Source organism: Mus musculus, chromosome 3 (genome assembly GCF_000001635.26).
Source record: "Mus musculus strain C57BL/6J chromosome 3, GRCm38.p6 C57BL/6J".
NCBI classification, from domain to species: domain Eukaryota; kingdom Metazoa; phylum Chordata; class Mammalia; order Rodentia; family Muridae; genus Mus; species Mus musculus.
The window spans coordinates 157,222,359-157,244,276 of record NC_000069.6 but is presented as its reverse complement, the minus strand read 5'-3'; the positions used below and the strand labels follow the sequence as shown (position 1 = coordinate 157,244,276).

The 21,918-nt window shown below is 39.8% G+C and overlaps 1 protein-coding gene and 1 non-coding gene across 4 annotated transcripts in view; one reads left to right on the top strand and one right to left on the bottom strand.

The window, feature by feature from the left end:
• Negr1 (neuronal growth regulator 1) overlaps positions 1 to 21,918 on the bottom strand; it is a 754,675-nt gene that overhangs the window by 72,188 nt on the left and 660,569 nt on the right. Inside the window, exons 7-8 of one of the 3 annotated variants that reach the window (XM_006501578.3) lie at positions 21,877 to 21,918; positions 1 to 7,870 (exon numbers count right to left, since the gene is read on the bottom strand). The exon at positions 1 to 7,870 is cut by the window's left edge and continues 6,364 nt beyond it. The exons of 1 other annotated variant lie outside the window; for it this stretch is intronic. In XM_006501578.3, coding sequence (XP_006501641.1) covers positions 7,863 to 7,870; positions 21,877 to 21,918 — 50 coding nt within the window. In that variant the 3' untranslated portion in view covers positions 1 to 7,862. One more of the 3 variants, XM_006501576.3, reaches the window with a different exon arrangement.
• Gm23725 lies at positions 6,946 to 7,052 on the top strand. Its single transcript, XR_003954724.1, has one exon. It is a non-coding gene; the product is annotated as a U6 spliceosomal RNA (small nuclear RNA).

The window sequence follows — 21,918 nt, the reverse complement described above, 5'->3', positions numbered from 1 at the left end:
TTTTTTTCCTGTACAGTCTCACTTGGGAAAGCTAGGAGCGGACCTTGGCTTCACACCAAGAGAAACCTGGCTGCTGTTTTTGATAGTGTCTTTATCAGGGTCTTTGTCCACCAGGCTAGCATGTGGCTCCCAGTGAGCACCCTCACTCCAGCTATATCAGTTTTGACCTAGTAAAGAAGTTATGGTTGAATGCTGGCCTTTATGAGGGGGTGGAGACTCAAAGGCAGCCACATGGCCATGTGAAATTAAGACTCAATATAAATTCAGGAAACTGACTCTGATACCTTCTTTTCTGTATCTTTTCTCTACGATAAATGGAAAGAGAGGCTTGTGCTATGTTTCTGGAATGTAGGAAGACTTAGGACCATGACTTCACATGGCATAGGTAGCAATTGTCTAAGCTTACAAAGTAGATACACAATCCTTCTTTAAACATTTGGATCTTTCTTCTTATATTATTCATACTAAAGACCTGCATTATCTATGTTATTATCAAAACGAATAACTATATTCATCTTATTAAATGCCACAAGCTTGCTGATGATGCAGGTCATTGGAGGTAAGTTATTATGTAGAAATTACAACAAAGGCCCAGCAAAAGTTTAAATTTAATAAAATGGAAAAATCATAATCTACTAATTCCCAAGGTCAGGAGTTTTATGGTTGACCTTGGTTATCAACTTGACAGGATTTAAAATCACCATGGCAACAAGCCTGAGGACATGTCTGAGAAGGAGATTCTAGGTAGTTAATTGACATAGAAATATCTATCCTAACTGTGAACAGTACTGTACTGTGGACGAGTGTCCCAGACTAATTACAAAGGAAAAAGGGAGGTGATAGCCAGCATTCACCTCTCTCTCCTTCCTGACTGTGGATGCAGTATGGCCTCAGGCTCCTTCCCCACCATTACATACATACATTACATAACATATACAGATTATGTGAGCCTATGTATCCAGTTGTGTTATATCCAGCTGCGTTTGTGAAAAAGATGCATCATATTGGCATCTTCAGTCATATTCCCTAGAACACTGTTCTAAATAAGATAGCCAGTTGTTCTGCCAACATTCCCTAAGCTTAAACTACCAGGGATGAACATCCAATGGACGTAGGTGAACATCACTTTGCCACTTGTGTGCATGAGACATAAAAGTATTCCAGAGGCTTCATGCTTAGAAAGTGGATCTCTCTTCTTCCATAACTTACAGTTATAAGTGACTAGGAGAATACTGATAACTCGTGGTTTGTGACCGATCGTTTGCCTTGTAATTATAATTTTTCTACATCTTTTTCTATGAAAGATGCCATCAGTGAGCTGGGCTCTGTTAGGAAGCAAGGGCTAATTCTAAGTTACGTGAAACATTCTAAAACAGAGTAAGAGGAAACAAAGTGTAGTATGAGCTGAGCAGTGCAGAGCCAGAGCAAAGACGTGGAAGGAGGAGAGAGGCTAGAGGCCAGGGGTGGGTTCACAGGAATCAGGGACCAGCTTAGGAGAGCACAGGATGTGGAGGGAACAGACAGGCTAGAGGCCAGGAGTGGGTTCACACTGTGCTGGGACCAGCCTGAGAAGTTACAGGCCAGAGGTGGGCTCACAGGGAGCTTGGACCAGCTTGGGAAGACAGTCTTCAGACCAAAAATGCTAACAAGTCTGTCTGGATTTCACTTCAATGTAGCATAAGTTTGCAGATGAGGGGATTGAAAAATGAGGGTACACTTGGACCGAAGGCTGACATCCTTCCTAGAAAAATATATCCTGCCTTCTTTGCATTCCTTTGACTTTTTTCATAGATGATGAAGTGATTATTTGGATTCATAGGTTTTTTTTTCTTTTATTGTGGCTTGGTTCTAGTCTGCATTCTTTTTAATCTAAGTGTCATGCTTTCAACAAAGAAAAACATCTGACGCAGGCATCCCAGGGGTCCCTGAAAGACCCCAAATTGGGATAGTTCTATAAAAGATGAATATTTGATTATCTTCTGCTCTGTTCATATGACAGGGAGATGTACAGTAACAAGACATGAATTCATTATCTATCACCAGAGTCCTATGACATCCTGTCAGTGGAATAAGTGTGTGAATTTCACTATGCAGAAACTCCACATTGTACCACCCTTCACAGCTCCTTAAACTGCCTGAGACTTTGCTAACATCTATTCCTAACACTGGAGAAGAGATTCAATCAAAACAGTGCATCAAGACTATGCTTAATCTGGTTTTTCTTTAGCGCCAACTTTAAGGAATTAGAAAACCAAAGTATGATGTGTCTGGTTCCCATGATGCTGACATTCTTTGCTAGCAAGAAATGGTGAGAAAAGCCTTTTAATATCAAAAGTGCCAGCTGAAGTGATATCTGCTAGATCTTCAAACTGGGGGCTGATAGGTGCCAATGACCCAATGGAGCTGCCTCATCCCTGTTTCCATGTGGAACATACACACACACACACACACACACACACACACACACACACACACACACACACACAGAGAGAGACAGAGAGAGAGAGACAGAGAGAGAGAGAGAGAGAGAGAGAGAGAGAGAGAGAGAGAGAGAGAGAGAGAAAGAGAGAGAGAAGCAGTCTTTGGCCACAGAAGCTGTGCAAATACTACAAGAACTGTTGGCCATCTTTGTGGTTTCACCTTAGTCTTCCAAAATAGTATCATATGCAATCATTTGCATTATATGTCTATTTGCAAATAGTACCGTTTCTGGATTGCTTTGAAAATGAAACAATGTGATTCTATACTTCTAGAACTTCACTTTTAAAAAAAATTAAAAATATTTTGGCAACAGGGTTTTAATCTATTCTTAGGAATAAATCACTCTCAGTGAAGTTGATTCCTGGGATAAAATTGATTTGTTGTTTCTCTAAATTTGGGCCTTTAAGAACTCATGCTCTTCTTATAGCTTATAAGCTGTAGGTTGTAAAATGCTAAATAAGGGATAGAATAGAATTTTAAAGTGTTTAGATGTAAATACATGCTGTTTAGGAGGAGGGTGATGTGAAGATCCAACAAATATCTCACATTTCCAAGCAAAACCTTTACTGTCCCATGGCCTCATCATAGAACCCTTTACTATTTGTTAATGTCTGGTTATCTTCAAGGTGGGTATGTAACTCTATATGTCCATGGCTTAGTCAAGAATGCTAGTATTCACCTTGAACCTCCATCCTTCACAGAGACAATACTGTGTGAAGTTAAAACTTGCTGCTAGTGAGCACAGGCCATCAGTAAAACCAAACTGGTAAAATACAGGGACAGAAGCACATGATATTCTCTAACCACCGGGATGTGGCCCTTATTCCAAAGCTCCCTTCCTTGGGAGGGTCCAGTCATTCTTCTCTCTTCCCACTATGATGAAGTTTATGGCCATCAAACTTACTGCCTTGTAAAACATGCTAGCACTTCCTTCAGCTTAGAAAGGTTCTAGCAAGGAAGAGTGTATGTTGAACTAGTCAACACCCCAGGTCTATTAGTTTATGAAGTGAAAATTAATATCCTATCTCCAGACAGACCTGGTCTGCAGTCATCCTGGAGCAAATGTCCACCCCCCCCCCCCGCTTTACTGTTGCCTAAAGAGGGACTGCTGTGGTCTCCTTTTCCCACCTGCAGTCCCACCAAAAATGATGTGGGAAGCACAGCCATGAAAGGTCTGGCTTGGCTCTCCCAACCAGTAAATTATGGGAATGCAACTCCTCCAGCTGCTGTGTATCCCCATCCTCTGCCAAAGACCCCGCTTCTGTATTTTCTGCCCAATGAGTCTGGCCATTCTTTTCCAAAAGCTAATGTGTAACTGATCATGGAATGTGCCAAGCCCAATCAGTGTGCTCACTCATGGCCACTCATGAGCTCATTTGCTGTAATCAGAGGAGACCCTGGGGTCATTCCTCAACCATGAGAACACTCAGTGGAGAGAGCTGTGGGTGCTTCTACCCAGCTGCCTGCCAGGTCTCTTGGATTCCATTATTTGTATCATTTGGATGTAGCTGGTTGCACTCAAAGTCACTTCAAAGGCAACTGAGCTCCTATCAGAGAGATGTCTTTGGTGGACAGCTACTCTTGAGGCAGCAGAGTAGACACAGAGACTAGAGACACTACAGGGTCTGAACCTATTTTTCATTCTTTGTCATTATGCAGAACCTAAACAATGTTAGTTTTAAACAAGAGTTTATGTTGGAGAAATGAAATTTCCTTGGGTGCCTAACAAAATTGTAACTAAAAATCAGAGCTTTGTTGGGCCTATTTCATCTCTGAATGTCAATTATTCTCTCTCTGTCTCTGTTTATCTCCCTTTCCCTCTCCCTCCCTTCACCTTGTCCCATCTTGTGTGTGTGTGTGTGTGTGTGTGTGTGCAGGTGGACATCAGGTATCTTCCTCTATTGTTCTTATTTTATGGAAAGAGTCTCCCACTAAACTCAGAACTTCCATTTTTGATTATACAGACTGGCCAGTAAACCCCAAAGATCTTTCTGTGGTTCCTCGCCCCTCCGGTGCTGGCATAGAAGCTCATGCTGCCAGGCCTTGCTTTCACATGGGTGCTAGGGAACCAAATCCCGACTCTCATGCCTGTGCAGTAGACACATTATCCATCAAGCTCCCATGTTTACAGTTTTAAAATTCATGTGACAGCAGATGCTGGTGAGGATGTGGAGAAAGAGGAACACTGCTCCATTGTTGGTGGGATTGCAAGCTGGTACAACCACTCTGGAAGTCAGTCTGGCAGTTCCTCAGAAAATTGGACATAGTACTACCAGAAGATCCAGCAATATCTCTCCTGGGCATATACCCAGAAGATGTCCTAACTTGTAATAAGGACACATGCTTCACTATGTTCATAGTAGCCTTATTTATAATAGCCAGAAGCTGGAAAGAACCCAGATGTCACTCAACAGAGGAATAGATACAGAAAATGTGGTACATTTACACAATGGAGTACTACTCAGCTATTAAAAACGATGAATTTATAAAATTTGTAGGCAAATGGATGGATCTGGAGGATATCATCCTAAGTGAGGTAACGGAATCACAAAAGAACACACATGATATGCACTCACTGATAAGTGAATATTAGCCCAGAAACTTAGACTACCCAAGATACAATTTGCAAAACACATGAAACCTAAGAAGGAAGACCAGCGAGTGGATACTTCATTCCTTCTTAGAATGGGGAACAAAATAACCATAGAAGGAGTTACAGAGACAAAGTTCGGAGCTGAGATGGAAGAAAGGACCATCCAGAGACTGGCCCACATGGGGATCCATCCCATATATAACCACCAAACCCAGACAGTATTGCATATGCCAGTAAGATTTTGCTGACAGGACCCTGATATAACTATCTCTTGTGAGGCCATGCCAGTGCCTGGCAAATACAGAAGTGGATGCTCATAGTCATCTATCAGATGGAACACAGGGCCCCTAATGAAGAAGCTAGAAAAAGTACCCAAGGAGCAAAAGGGTTCTGCAACCCTACAGGAGGAACAACAATATGAACTAACCAGTACCCTCAGAACTATGTATCTAGTTGCATATGTAGCAGAGGATGGCCTAGTTGGCCATCAATGGGAGGCGAGGCCCTGGTCTTGTGAAGTAGCGGGATTGGGTGGGTTGGGGAGTAGGGCAGGGGGAGGGTATAGGGGCCTTTCGGGGATAGCATTTGTAATGTAAATGAAGAAAATACCAAAAAAATTTTTTTTAAATTCTGAAGACTCTCTTCAGAAATGGACTAAGTAGTTATATCTCAATACCTGCTTAAGGATCCAGACTCAGTAATTTTGAAAGTTTAAAACAACCCACATCACAGAAGGCAAAACACAAAGTTTCTACCTCCAGGAGAACTTTGTGCTAGTGTGGTAAGAGTCACATTACAGTATCACCTCCCCATGAGCCCTGCAGGACCATGTAATGTCTTTCAGCCTTTGCTATAGAGAGTCACTTTGAGTCAAGATGTTTAGGCACATAGATACAATTTTGGCAAGTTCTTATCTCTCATCAGCCAGTAGTGAGAAAGAAATAAATAGACCACAAAGCAAAGAATGTGGTGTATTATACTGAAACAAATCAAAATGAACAAAATAGTTCTTCATAATAAACTCCAGGTCATATATGGGTCATGGCTGTCCAACATGTCCCTACATACAGCCTTATTAAATCAATGGTTGTAGAACTCATAAATAATACAGTTCTCTTTGTAGAATAAGGATTCAACTTGAAAACTTTATTTTGGAGTCTTAATTGTTAACAGGGGACACTGTAAATCCAAAAAACAAGAAGCAAACACATCCAAAGACTGTTGGGCTGGAGTTAGGGCTCAGTCAGGAGAAGTCCTGGCTGTGTAACCCTATTGATTGAGTTCATATATCCAAAATCCACATAATAGGCAGATGAAGAGGGTGGAGTGCTTGTAATACCATGAGCCTATCGGAAATGAAAGACTACCCTCCAGATGGCCTGGTGTGTACATCAGCCGAGACCCTATCACATAAAGGTGAGGGTCAACAACCTTAGGTCGCCCTCTGAATGTGGACATTCATGGTCACAATCATACACAGAATGCCCATCCCTTGGCAACACACACACAGGCCTACTGGACCAAATCAGTTGTTTGATCTAATGCATGAGAGACATTTCTGTAATAATCCCCTACCTGTAATACCACTCTGTCTCAACAGAGCCCTTGTTTTGCTTTCCAAATGCAAAATATTTGAAATAGTTAATGATTAGGAAAAGATAATTTTATTTAAATTTCAGGTTTGTTACAAACTTGAATATATACCTAGGTTCACACTTTGGTTATTAGGGCAGAGGTCAGGTCTTCTGGAAAGAAGTACTATGAGTATCTGAAGACTACGTCTCTGTGAATTCATTTCTTAGGGCTGTCTCGAAAGACATAATTTATTTTCTCTGAAACCTTGCAACAATGTTAAAATGAGTCTAGGACTTGTGATCGCTTTGGCAGCACATATACTAAAATTGGAATGATATAGAGAATATTAGCATGGCCCCTGACCAAGGATGACACGCAAATTCATGAAGCATTCCATATTTTTTAAAAAATGAGTCTAGGACTAAAGAGTGGACCTGGTAGATGATTACTGATATAGGCAAAGATGAAGTTGAAGAGTGCCTTTGAGGGCAAGGAATAAAATGAAGAGAACATTTTGATTATTTTGTAGTCATTTTTTTAACCTGCATATTTAATCCAAACATGTAGCAAGCTCATTGACTTCTGCAAAACTGGCTATTAGATAATAAAAAGGAGATTTGTATTTGCCCCGTCAATGAGCTTGGAGAATCCCATGTAAGAAAGTTAGCCAGGTCCCTTTAGTTTTGGGTGCAAATCTTAGACATTTAAGACATTAATACAGAATTCCAGGCATCAGAGTCTATTTGATTAACCAAGCCATACTTGTTAAAATACTCTAAAAAAGAAGCGTGTATGTGAAATATATTAATTCCCCATGTACCTTACAGCCTTTGTTTCATAATTGTGCCCGTGCACTGCTTTCAATTGCTCACTGCAAGATCAATACAACAGAGTAGAAAGTTTAGGTTGTATGCACTCAGCAGCATTGATGGGCCAGTCTTTAAGTTGAAGTAATATTTTTAACATATTTTTCTCTTTGTCACTCATGCTTGGATGTTTGTAATAAATTATTGATAAAACTGAAGCTATGGTTGTGCTGACAGCAAGTGAATCGAAAAATGGCGTCTGTGTGCTAACACTCTTACCTTTACAAAGCATCAGAATGCTGCGTCCCTGTGCTAACACTCTAATGCTTGCAGAGAGTCAGAATGTTGTGTCTGTATGCACTTGCAAATATCAGCAGCTGCGTTTTCACTGAGGAAACAGAGGCTCATCAACCCACTGCCAAATAACAACACAGAAAATATCATAAGGATTTTCCCTTTTCTTGTGCATTCAAACTTAAACTGGCCAGATTATTGTGGTTTGTATTATAACACCATAGTATAGTATATTCTGGTGATATAGGCAGACTATTAGAAATGAGTAAAAAGTTGGAATTACTGAAATTTTAGAAGCAAGCAAGCGATATGTACAACTAGTGAGGAACTCAGTAATAGTTGGCTAAGGTCTCGCTATTGTTCTTTATTCTCAGTCCCAAGTGGTGATTTTCCTTTCAAAAATACAAACATTTCTTCTCCTGGGTATAGTCAAGTGTTAAAATAGTTTTAAATTACACTAAAATGTAAAATGATCTTGACTGAGAAAATGAATGTAAAAAATTGCATAAATAAAGTGCTGGGGATAAATGTATGGATGCTAGCATTTCACTTGATTATCAATAAATTAGTCATGATATTTATATATTTTAACTCAGATGAGAAATACTATATACATATTATATACTAATAAATATCATAGAGTAATTTATTTCAACAAACAAGTCCATAGATTCAAGTAAAAATAAAAATACAATTTAGACCTCTGAAGTTAAATGAATTTTGTAGAGATCTTCTTTGTTACTTAATAAACTTTATACAATCACTGAGGATGCCACCATTTTCTGTCTCTGCTTTAACCAGGCAAATGTAGTTTGCTGGGTGCTGAGTGCCCATGAAAGAATGTGAGTCACAAGGAAAACTCACATAAAGGTGAGTATCTCCCTGTATTTGCCAGGATTTAGGACATGCTCTCAGTTTTGTGGTGCCAGGGACCAGCTTATTTTATGCAGTTGAGATAATCAAAATGGGTGAGGAACATACAGCCTAAATTCAGACAGGCCAGGGGTGAGGAGCATACAACCTAAAAAGAGAACAGAGCTGTTTTCTAAATGTCTGACTAAAAACTCTGGTTGACCACCAGTAGTTCCTCAAGGTGGGTCAATGTGAACACAGATGTTTTAGACTGAGGTGGGTTTTCATACTATTTTTACAGAAGTTTGGTCTACTGAAGAGCTGACCACAAAGTCAGCTTCAAATGGAAATATAAGCAATGGCCAAAAAAGGTATCTAAGGCTTTGTCCTTTTGCAAGAAGGTCACAGCTCTTAAGGAGCATGGCCAGGAGCCCCTCACCTACATGAATCATGGACACTACAGTCGCTGAAGACTGCTTGTTTCAGTGCCTCCATGATGAGGTTTGAAAACATTCCTTTTAAAGATAATGTCTGACAATACCAGGGCCCAGGACCACATATGTAGACCTGAGTTATAAAGGCTGTCTCTCTCTGTCTCTCTCTCTGTGTGTCTCTCTCTCTGTCTCTGTCTGTCTATCTCTGTCTCTCTGTCTTTGTCCCTGTCTTTGTCTCTGTCTTTGTCTCTGTCTCTGTCTCTGTCTCTCTCTCTCTCTCTCTCTCTCTGTGTGTGTGTGTGTGTGTGTGTGTGTGTGTGTGTGTGTGTGTGTGTGCATGTAGCAGGGCGGGGTGCCTTAAAAAGTATCTGGTAAAAGATATTTGACTGTAGGATCCTGGGAGCTAGGGTCAGACAAATGCCTGCACCAAGTGTACATAGCAGCAGCTGCATGCACTCTGGTTACTTCTACAATCAGGATAGTCATTCCCACCATGAGGTTGTCTGACTGAAAATTGAGATAATGAGCTAAAGGTTCCTCATTGGAGTGTCTGCCCCCCAGTGTTTCCTAAATAAACAGTAGAGCCCAGATCTGGATTCCACCTCCGATCCACACCCTTTTCAGTATCAAAATGCTTCTTGCTAAGTCTTGAGTTAGTTTTGTCCCAGAATCTATCACTCTCTGACAGGTTAATCCAGTTGTATCTTTTTCCTTGAAAAACCTCTACTGGACAGGATTTCAGGGACTGTAGTGTTCACAACTCCTGTAGGTGAGGGGTTCGTGCCCTATGCTCTTCATTTCAATACATTAAGAGCCATGAACTTCTTGCAAAGTTCAAAACTTTAGATCTCCTTTTGCTGATTGGATAATCTCTGTTACCTACTCTTGAAGGCAGTTAGTGTCTAGGCCATTGAGGTAACATTTCCATGTGCACCATCTACAGTGAGAACCAAGTGTGTGGAAAATGTATGGAGTTAGCTCATCGCCAACTCCACACTGGTGCCACATACATAGGTGTGACGGGAGGGAGGACAGAGGACAGATGGGGAAGTGAGAAGGTGGTCAGATCTGACCATGGGAGGAATAAGCCAGGCAGCTTTCATTCTCACCAGGCTTCTGCAGCCATCTTATCCAACTGGGCTGGAGTTGAAGGACTCACTATCCAGAGTTGAAGGACTCACTATCCAGAGTTGAAGGACTCACTGTCCAGAGTTGAAGGACTCACTGTCCAGAGTTGAAGGACTCACTGTCCAGAGTTGAAGGACTCACTGGCCAGAGTTGAAGGACTCTCTGGCCAGAGTTGAAGGACTCACTGGCCAGAGTTGAAGGACTCTCTGGCCAGAGTTGAAGGAATCACTGGCCAGAGTTGAAGGACTCACTGGCCAGAGTTGACGTATTCACTGGTCAGTGTTTAAGGACTCACTGGTCTACGCTCAAATGGATCTACAGCAAATTCCATGTGAATGAGACCCGTGCTTCAGAAAGCAAGCCAGATTAAAAGACAGCTGTGATTTGTCATCTGCAGACATTTTAGTTAGCAGCCTGATAATGTGGGGGATTTGCAGAATTCTTTTTTTTTTCTCTTGTGAGCTTGGTTTCTAGGACCTCTGATTGGGGGCAGGGGGGTCAGATATTTGTGTCATTCTAAAATGCTAGATTCCATGCAAATTCCTTAGAGTATCAAAGCACTCTGCAATCATCTGACTGGAAACAGTCAATTTCAGTAAGCTCATAAGGGATACCGAGGCAATTTCACACCTGATTTAGACCCACAGAGCTTTTACACCTGGTTTATACAGCTCTCGTAGAAATTAGAGTTGAAAGCAAACTTTAAGATCATCTACCCTCTCACCTCACTTTATGAGGCTGTGTTCCCCTCCCAGGGGACAGCAGGTTTGCTGATGAAGAAGAGCTTCACACTTTCCTCTAGTGAGTTTGGATGCATCGTGGCATGACTGAAGTCCAATCGTGAACAACAGGACTTTAGAACTTTGGGCAATTAAGAATATTAATTGCCATATTTTCTAAATGTATCATCTTATTTCACTAAGCCCAAAACAAACGAAATAGTAAATACAAACAGACCTTGTGGAACATCTGGCTCCATAGCTAGGCATGGGGACTGAACTTTCAGTTTTTGTTTGGCCGGGAGTTTGAACGGATTCAGTATGCCACTATTACATTTATAGAAGTGATCCTCGCTCAAGGGATTAGTGCAAATCAGAGATTGATGAAATGTGGCTGCAGAGGCTGAGACTTACATGATCCTAACACAAAGCAGAGTTTACTCAGAAAAGTCTGTCGTGGTCATCAGCTGCAAGGCAGCTCAGAGGTGCCACCTAGTGACTTTAGTCTTCTGGCAGTGGAAAGCACAAATAGATACCTTTGCAGAAAATGAGGGTTGTGTATACTTCAGGCTAAAGTCAAGTATGTAATATAATACAAATGGCCTCTTCTCAGTTTCCTTTGCCTGACCAAACTCAGAAGAAACAACGAGTATCAGACTACAAGCATCTGAAACGACACGGAGCAGCAACCAGCTCCCATAGGCTCTCTATCAAGTGTCTCACTCCTCATCTTCAAGCAGAACACAGATTTGTTCTGTCTAGTTGCCCCTTTACTGTTATTATGTAGCTCATTTTTTTTAATGTTACATCTTTCCAGTTCTGAATAAATGCAGCAAACACCATTTCTACACATGAGATGATAAAAGGAAGATCCCTAAATACACAATTACAACTCTGGATTATGTTTAAATTATGTCTGTATTAATTACTTTTCTATTGCTGTGAAGAAACACCATGACCAAGGCATCTTGCAGAAAACTGCAGAGTTTACTATGGGTTTACAGTTTCAGAGGGACAGTTCACAACCATAACGGCAGGTAGCATGGCAGCAGCAGGCAGGCATGGAATTGGAGCCGTAGCTGAGAGCTTACTTCATGAGACACAAGCACGGGGGGGGGGGGGAGAGGAGACAGACAGAGAGAGAGAGAGAGAGAGAGAGAGAGAGAGAGAGAGAGAGAGAGAGAGGTGGGGGGAGGGAACACATAGGGAGATAGAGAACATAGGGAGACAAAGAGACACGCAGAACGACAGAGCGACAGAGAGACAAAGAAACAGAGAGAAACAACTGGGCATGCCATGGGGTTTGAAAGTTAACTCCAAGTGATACAACTTTCTTGGCAAGGCCACATCTCCCCCTCCTTCCCAAACAGTTCAACCAGCTAGGAAGCATGTATTCAATTCCATGAGGCTATGGGGCTGTTCTCATTCAATTCACCACAGAGCCCAAGGTGTAGTGCATCATAAATGCACAATCAAGGATGCTAATGGTGTGTGTGTAGTGATGGATGGACCTTGTGTTTGTCTCAACTTAAGGATTTTCAAGAGAAGGTGTTAATCTGGTCACACTCAAATTATCCTCCCAACCTACACACCATCTAAGAAGACTGTCTGATTACAGGCTCATTTTAAAGCCAAAGAGAAATCTGAAGTCAAACAGGTTTGGTGGTTCGAATGGAAGAGAGGTAAGAGGAAGCCTGTGTGAAGTGGGAAGTGAAATTGAGCCCCGTTCCAACCTGGCAGCAGACACTGAATTCACAGATGAGGTCATTCACAGTACAGAACCTAGTCAAGTTGTCACCATCACTGGTGGCCCAGGATCAAAGATTCTCCCTAACACAAGCAACACAACAGCAACGACATGCTCACGTGTACCCATGCTCACATACACCCACCTGTGTGGTTGCATAGCAGTACAGCTCCCTGCTGAGGTGAGGGGGGGAGTCATGAGCCATTCTTCGGTCAAAGCTTTTCTGAAAAGTCTCTAAGAATGTGTGTGTTATTTTAAACATCTAAGAAATAAAGTGTGACCTAAAAGATGTTAGGTTCTGCCTGTTTGTTGGCGTGGTTGTTGGTCTTCATGTCAAGGGGCTCCTTTTGAGGCACATTTTAAAGACATTTAAAAATAATTTTTAAAATGTAATTTAACTTGAAACATGGGCACAAATTCCATCATCTTCAAGAAGAGCACAGATTTGTTCTGCCTAGTTGCCCCTTTACTGTTATTATACAGTTCATTTTAAAAAAAAATCAGTGGAGATAAATGCAGTTATTCCTTACATGTGCAGCCAAGCCACCAGTCTGAGGAATAAAGCCCCTGGTGACTGGTGGCAAGGGAGACTCTCTCCTAACCAGTAATCCACCACCTCAAACTGCCCAGTTCATCAGTGTGACTCCCACTATTGGAAAGAACTTTTTTTGTGCCTAAATAGGTAACTTCTTTGAAACACAAATACCCCTTGGCAGGTGCACACAGGGTTGTTGTCATTAGGGCTGTTGCCAAAACAAACATTTGTTTATAGAGGATCAGCTGGGAATCAGGTGAGCATTCAGGCCTGACTTCACTGGAGCCTTGAAGAATGATGCATGCACTCTGGAAGACACTGGGGAGCTGCCACCCAATGTCACCCTAAGTGGTAGTGGAAAGCAAAAACACAAGAGCTCACCTAATCTTGTTCTTCAAGTGTAAAATCTCAGTTAGAACACATTTCCCTTTTTAGTTTGCTTTTGGTATTTTCACAGTTAAAGCCAATTTAGGATCTCTGTATTCCTACTTAGAACAGCTACAGACAGGCGTCTGCTCACTGGTGTTCAGAATCCTGAGTCTGAAACAGGAACTGTTTCCTATATGTTCTGTTGAAAAAAAAAAAGTGAACTAAAACATCATTAGCTTGAATCCTCTCAAAATTAGCTTGGTTTCTGGTTCTTTCTCTAATTGATCCATTTTCCATCTGGGATTTATCTCTTACATTGAGATTTTGTACTTCTAGTTCAATATGGGCATAGACATGAGTGATGGTGTGTGCCTGTGTGTGTGAGTGTGTGTGCCTGTGTGTATGTGCATGTGTGCACATGCATGTGTGTGTGAGAGAGTAATACAAACATGTTTATAAAATTATTGGAAATAATGTAGCGTTACAAACACAATCTTTCTAATATACATTTTCCCTTTCTGCAGTGCTCATAAATACAGAATATAAAACTAAACTTGTAAATCTGGGTACTCAAAACTCAGTATCTAAATATGAAAAAATCCAAGGGAGCTTGGGTAAATTCTGATGCCTACTTCTAGAACTAGAGCAAAGTAACTGCTTGCCCTGTTATGAGAAGCAGAGCTGCAGCACGAAAGGCTTCAGGACCCGACCTCTGGAGCCTGTAGTTTCCCTGCTTTGGGTGGTAGAGAAGAATAGTAGGCACATTTGGAATTTATGGCCTTTAAAACTGTGAGATTATAAATCTGTGTTGTTAGATGTTTCCACAGCTACAATAATTTCTTATACAGGCAATAGAAAACTCATACATTTGTGAAATCATTTGACCATTTATCCATTCATTGATTCACTCAGGAAAACCTTGGATATTTTCTAAATGTAAGGCACAGACACATTTCATCTACCAGGGATATCCATCCTCTTAGCTTCTGGGCTATATGCTGGATGGAGAATTATCTTAGCCACACATGAAATATTAAGTCACTATGTGTGTAGTAGAATTGTCTTTCGCAGTAAACTATGAATGATAATGCAATAAAGAAACTGTTTCTTCCTCATAGAATTTTGGAGAAATTTTTTTTTTCTACCAGTCTCTGGTCCCCTTTTGAGGAGATCATCATGAAATCTCCCTCTCAGTATAAGCCAGGCTCTCTATTAGATGTGGAATAAATGTACAATTTTAATTTTCAGTATAAAATACAATGTAAAGTCAAGAACATATAAAATATAGAAACATGAATTTCAGCTACTCTAATTCCTCAGGTCAACCTCATCGGTGTATCATGCAATGAGTCCATCCTTATAACTACCATCAGTCTGTCAGATCCACCCTGAGAAAGACAAGAAGTATGAATGTTCATGCTTCCCTAAAGGGTCTTGCAATCCAGGGGTGTGCAGACCCTCTGTCTGCAGATACCAGGCATAGAGCATGTGATAGCTGTGGGGTAAATGTACAGTTTCTTCAGAGCCTTCTCAGGGTATCTGGCAAGTGCTTTGTCAAGATTCACCATCACAGCTGTGTGCTATTTCTTGTAAAGAAAGTAGATACTAGAAATCATTTTCAACTGTAAACTTTGTGCCCTCTCTATGTATAACATACGAAGAACATGTGGATCATTACATGGTGTACTTTACAGTGAGATGTTGATTGATAATGTTGGTGGTGCTTAATCCTGAATCTAGATACATCAGAAGATCAATAACTTAATTATCTCCTGCAACAGAGCTGAAGGCCAACAAGACAGGACACAAGGAATGACAAGTAGAAGTTAGCAAGCACTCCAGTTTCTTTTAAAATCATCATATGCTAAATTATACCCTAAGACTTTTGCTGTACTTGTATCTGGAAACTAATCAGCTAATTATGGATAATTATAATTAATATCTGAATTCATTATTATGAAGCATATTAATTGGAATTTGAAATATATTCTGAGTTGTCTTAAATTTCTCACATGCTGACAATCAGAGAATAATGGAAGCTTGATTGTTACAAATTAGAAAAAAAAGTCCACAAATCTTAAAATAAATCTCAAAACAACTCTGTTTGTTAATGATGCTGTAGGAACCCAGCTCATGTTGTAGGGAGACAGACCTTCACAGATGTCCATGCTCCTAGGAGACATCATCAACCTGAGACTCATCTAGCTTCTATAGGCCTCATTCATCTTCATCCTCTTTCTTCATTTTCTTACATGTGCATAATATTACTTACCAAACTTATGGTACTATCCCCCCTCCCATTTAAAGCGAAAAAGCAAAACCCCAGTCTTTCCCCAAATAAAAGGAAGGGACCAAAGCACCTGCATGAAGTCAGAGATGTCCGATTCTGCATTCTCCCTATCTGCAGAGACCAGGGCGTCATCCAGGCTCACCCTGTCCTCCCGACTTCATCAACACATGATAGGCTTCTCTTCTAACAACTTTATTTGCTCCCATTCCACTTTTTAATCTCCCTCTGGCTCATACCACACATCAAGCTTCCACTTGACTACCAAAGTAACTGAGCAACCCAAATAATCAGCCTGTACCCAAGGTTTAATAGACCAAGATTCCAGGCAAGCGATACAACACCCTCTGAGACACAGTACTGTGGACTTTCTGAATACCACCAGGATCTATGATCAGTTTACACTCTGAATATTCTTGTAACTCCATTGAAGCATATTGTAATGGTTTATGTCTTCTTTGGCTATGTTGAATGCTCTGTATCAAAGTCAGGAATGTATTTGTCAAGAAAGATTTTTCTGATAGTCGTCAGGCAGAATTGGAGTTCCTAGTTAGTTAGTTCTATTACATCATCATTACATTGCATCATGTTAGTTTGTTCTATTACATCACACACTTGTTATACAAACCTCTTCTATATGCCTGTTTCATTCACCTATGAAAAATGGAAGAATAGTAGTAGGCCTGTGCATTTCTACTGTACCATGTGACTTGTGCCTTGCTCAGATGCTGAGTGAACTTTTAACAACTGGTAGAAATACAAGGTGACCTGATTTTTGTTTCTAGCAGTTCCAGTCTCTTATGATTTAGCCCTATGTCCACATGGGAATTTGTCCTGTATTCATTTGTTCAGTCAACCATTCACTCTCCGTCCTTCCATCCATCCATATATCATTTCATCCATTTATTCAACCATCCATCAGTTATATATCCATCAATCTGCCAACCATCAACCACTCATCCATCTACCCATCTCTCAGTTACATATCTATCCACTTGTCTGTCTATCATTGATCAATCCATTTATCTATCATTTATCATCTCTTCCACTCATCTCTCAAGTATTTATCTATTCATCCATCTATCAACACATCCATTCATCGTTTTATTCATCCATACACTCACTCATCATCCATACATCTATCTATCCATCTATCATCCATTTGTCATTGGGCTCCCATCCATCTTGCCACTCATGATTATTAAGGCACACACGGTCAACAGAATCATTGCAATGTCTGACTTTTGTGTATAGTAGTGAGATGAACATGAACTAACTTTCACGATTAGTAATGAAATTGAAAAATTAATTAATTTTCTTGCAGGGTTAATTTTTTGATGAAATGTTCTTACTGCTCTCCACTTCTGAGTATTTTACTGAGGCTCCCATGAGATTCTTATTACCAACTTTAGCTTTTTATAAACAACTTATTCATTTGTTTATTTCTCAAGGAATAGCAATTTCTTGATACTAATTTCCAGTAAAGAATTTGATGTTGTACTTTATAAGTTTATTTAGTATCTGACCATAAATACATACAAAAATTCTAGTGTAAACATTATTTTAGGAGTTTTTAGAAGAAATTGATGTTGGTTAGATTGGTAGTGAATTAATTTCAATTTTTGTTGTAGTGACTTGTTTTCAGATGAGTTATCACTCATGTAGCTAAAAGTGTTGGGTAGATCACTGAAGGAAACCTGTGATATCTGCTATCATGTGTTAGCTCAACTGCACCATTAAAGTAGCTCACTCAGTATTTTTATTGATATCATCTGGTGTTTGGGGAGGACCAAGCATGGAATCAGCTCATATGGACCAAGAGTTTATTTATCCACCACACTCTGTTGTCTACAGTTACTTGCTACCCTCTCTGTTTTGTAACATCCACATTCTACACAACCATCCATAATTTGTGAGGACAGCTCACACATGTGAAGACTCTTCCCAGGCAAAATTGTGTGCTTCTGTCTCCAAACTGAAATGCTGTAACATATTTATTATTACTAATGTTTAATAACACGCTGTCTTCTAAGGAGGCTTAACCTCCTTCAGGTTTTCTTATGCTCTCAGCACTTATGTGGTGCCCAATACAATTGCTGTTCAATGAATGCTTGCTAAATGTTGGACTGTGTTATTCAGAGGAAATGGGAAATGGAGATTCCTGGGGTAATGAATAAAGGCATTTTTCCCTTTTTAGAAAACTCAGCCAGAAAAGTGAAGGTTGATTTGCCAAGTAGATGAATCAAACAGGAATTATTCAGTTCTGGGTTTCTTTATACAACGTGGAATCTCTCTGTGAGTCAAAACAATTCTGTTTACAAACATCAGTATTTATGTTTTCATAAATACTTGCCATTGTTTAGATTCAAGCATAAATACTTGATGGCAGAGTTTGGGGTATTTCAAATTTTGGTTCTGCCACATATCTGCTGATTTTCCTTCAGTAAATGCTTTCTTTCTCTACTTGGCTGTCAAATTGAACTAGCTTTCAATAATGGACATATAGTCATGTTTAAATACCCAAATACATTAAGCTTAATAATAGTCATTTTAAAATATTGACACTTTACAAAGGTGTAGGAGGTTTTGTGTTGTTAAAAATACCAAGTAGCTGATTATTGTATGGAAACCATATTTTTACACTTTGCCAGCTATCTAAGGATAAGTAAATTCATTTTACTATCAGTGGCATGCACTTAACAATGAAGTGATTTTCATAATAATGATTTTTTTATTTGATGATTGCTAAGTATTATTCCCAGGGGCTAAGTGAAGACAGTTTCTGGTAGGACATCACTGGTACCTTGAACAAACCCTACTTTGCTCTTCTGTTTATCATCTAAGTGATTGCCTGGATGGATGCTTATTCTGAGAAGTATACAAAGCCAAGTGAATGCTGGTTTGATTGGAACTCAATTGTTGAAGGGTTCCCGTGAGGCTGTGCAGAAATGGTCAATAAGTTTAAGATCAGAATGAAGAACTCATGGTGGGTTGGTTCCAGACTGGGAACTTCAGCCTTGACCTGTCAGATTTAAGTCCCAGCAGGCAGCAGTGTGGGGCTGAGATATCCAGGCACTAGCAAGCCCAGCGTTAGGGACAGGAGCTCATCTATTCAAAGTGCTCCACCTTTTCCTTTCTTTAAAAAATAAATGTCCACTATTAAAATATACTTCAAAGATAATCACAAAATTGTGTTTGCTTTAAAATAATTAAATAGAAATGGTGTATGTGTTTGAATAGCACACCACTTTCCTCTGCCTAATGATGGCCATGCTTTAGCCCAGGACCATTACCCAGAATAACACATTCCAGCCAGGCAATTATCATAAAAGGAGACTGAATTCTCAAATTCGCCACACGTCTCCCTCATCATGAAAAATGGCCTTTCCCTCTCAGACGCTGAGGCTGAGGTGGATCAAAGAAGAGATTCTTTTGTTCTTCTTGCATCCTATCTTTTGTGGCCTTTTCTTGAATAATGACGTTAATAATTCAGTTTTCACCCCTTTCAATTGTGACACATTTTGACTTTTCAAGAATGTATAAAAATATAAGTTATGACTTCGAGACCTTCATTTCTTTAGAATGTTCCAACATGACTGATATAAATCTGTTCTCTCCAATCTATCCTCAGTGTGCCCAGTGTTCCTGCAACGACATCCACTTTATCTCTGCTTTAACTCTCTTGCAGCGATACCAGGAATTATGAGATCTGCTTCAATTCTGATTCTATTCTTTCCTCTGAGTATGTAGAAGCAGCAAATTGGATATTTCTGCTGAATACTTTAGCAAGAATTTTCACTGTCTATTGTTCTTTGAATGGTATTTTCTTAAGGCTTGTTTCTTACAGCTGGGACTCTCAACATTGGCTTCGTTTCTATTAACCTTGAACGGACTTTTACTTAGAGTGATGTATTGCCAACTCTTCTTGATACTATATTCAGCACGCACCCATACTTTTAAAATCATTTGCTTATCCTTTATTACCCTGCCAATCTTGCTTAAACCACATACTTTTTGAATCCCTGTCCAACCCCATTTGTCCTGGGAAGCCTTTAATAAAGGCTCAATTAATGTAGGCCAAGTTTCATTGATAGCTGTGCTTGTTTTCTGTCCTTCAGTTCATTAATTCAATTCAACTCAACATGTATTTATTAACTTTCTCTATAATGATTTCTTTTTTAGAAAAGCTTACATTACACTTTCAAAGGTCACACTGTGGAGGAATTCAGTTTTGCAGCAATGGACCAAACCTAGGTAGCTGGTTGAAATTTGATGTTTTTTTTTGTAATATATGGAGAGATAAAAATCTTTTTACAGATATAAACAATTTGCTTGTTGGCTTTTTAACTGGCATTTTAAAAATGAGTCCCTTCTACTGCAGAACTTGTGATTAAAGATTATTTGTTGAGAGTGACTCTTGGTCTTATGTAATTTCTACCTCAAACACAGAAAGTGAGTATGTAGTTAAATGCCACTAGATACCACTTTTAAAATTAGGGTGCACCCCATTTGTTACTTGAGTAATGAGGAAAGTACCTTAACTTTTTAAATTAGCAAGTCTTTAACAAATAAGGCCATGGCTAAAAAAGGAAGCAAGTGTATAATTTATGTACACACTAGCTGGTTAAAATATATGAAAATTACTTAATATCTTTTAGAATTGACAGACAAAATAAGATCAAAGTGTATGTGCATACAATTAATTCTAAGACCTCAGACACTTGAGTATGTGCCACTCTTTGGAGGTCACAGGCACCCATGGGAATCAGATCTTTTACAAGTTGTTATAAGTTAATAGCAAACCAGGTTCTGATTTACTGTGATGTTAAGCTCAAACTTGAGGGGTTATTAGTCCCATCTAAAACAGAATACTGTGATTAATAGTGTCATGCCTACACCCGTGGTAAAATAGATTTAGATAGTCTATCCAAATATGCTTAATTTGGGGAGGTTACAAAAATGAAACTTGTAATTTGAGCAGAAAGTGTTGCACTATGAGGCTCTTTAAATACTTAATCTTAAGCCTGATCTAGCTCATCTCACTGTGGGGGTGGGGCGTTCATAATCACCCAAGCCAATTTAAAGCATTTTTGATTGATTACAATTTGAGATACATTTTTTCCTTTCTAAACCTCTCAGTTTCTCAGATCAGCAAATCTCATTTTTAGACTAAAATTCAGTGCCATTTATGGAACAAGAGACAAACAACTATTTAACTAACTTATACCTCCTCCTGGTAGGCAACATCCAAACCCTTTAACTCAGCGGTTATAGAAGTCCATGTGAGTTTTTCAAAGCTAATGACTTCAGCAGGTTTGACCTTCTTCTTTAAATGCCCGACAGCCAAGGTTCAGAATAAGGCACTACATTTCTATGTAACAAGATAAAGGTTGTTTCTCATATCATTAGCTTTTATCTTGATTTTTTTTGTCATTCACAAATTCAGAAATATTCCCAGTTGAAAACAAGTCTTAAAAATACTCTCATAGCAATGGTCCATCTTTTCAGACAAATGTCTGCAGTGGAACTGGGAACAATCTGGAAATAAAGGCCAATAGCTGAAGTTGGTCAGCTTGCCTTGACAAGGTTCAAGAGATCACAATCTCCTCCTGGAATACAGAGAGTGGGAGAACCTGCCTTCCCCAGATGGCTCTGAGTGGAAACATTAAAATGCCTTCTTGCCTTATAATGACCTTTATAGTAATATAATACCAAGCTAAAGTAAATAGTTTAAAAAGAGCTACTCAGAAACTTTTGCAAATTCTCTATATCTCTGTTTGTGAAGGCAGAGTGTAGCTAATCAGCTTGCAATGCTTCGAGTGTGACACAGACTGTACACTAGGAAGTAACAATGTACACCAACAACCTGGTCAGACACCACTCATAGGACCCAGGGTGACAACACATCACAGAGAGACAAGACAAGTGACAGACACTAGAGCCACACCCATGCCTGTGGCCCAGAAGCAACCGGTTGTGTTTCTGTGACAATGCAGAAATCTTGGTTGACAGAAAAAGTACCCAGACATACTTTGTAAATGTATGTGGATACTGACCTGGACTTGTGACAGGACTAGAGGTAGTAGGCTCAATAATTT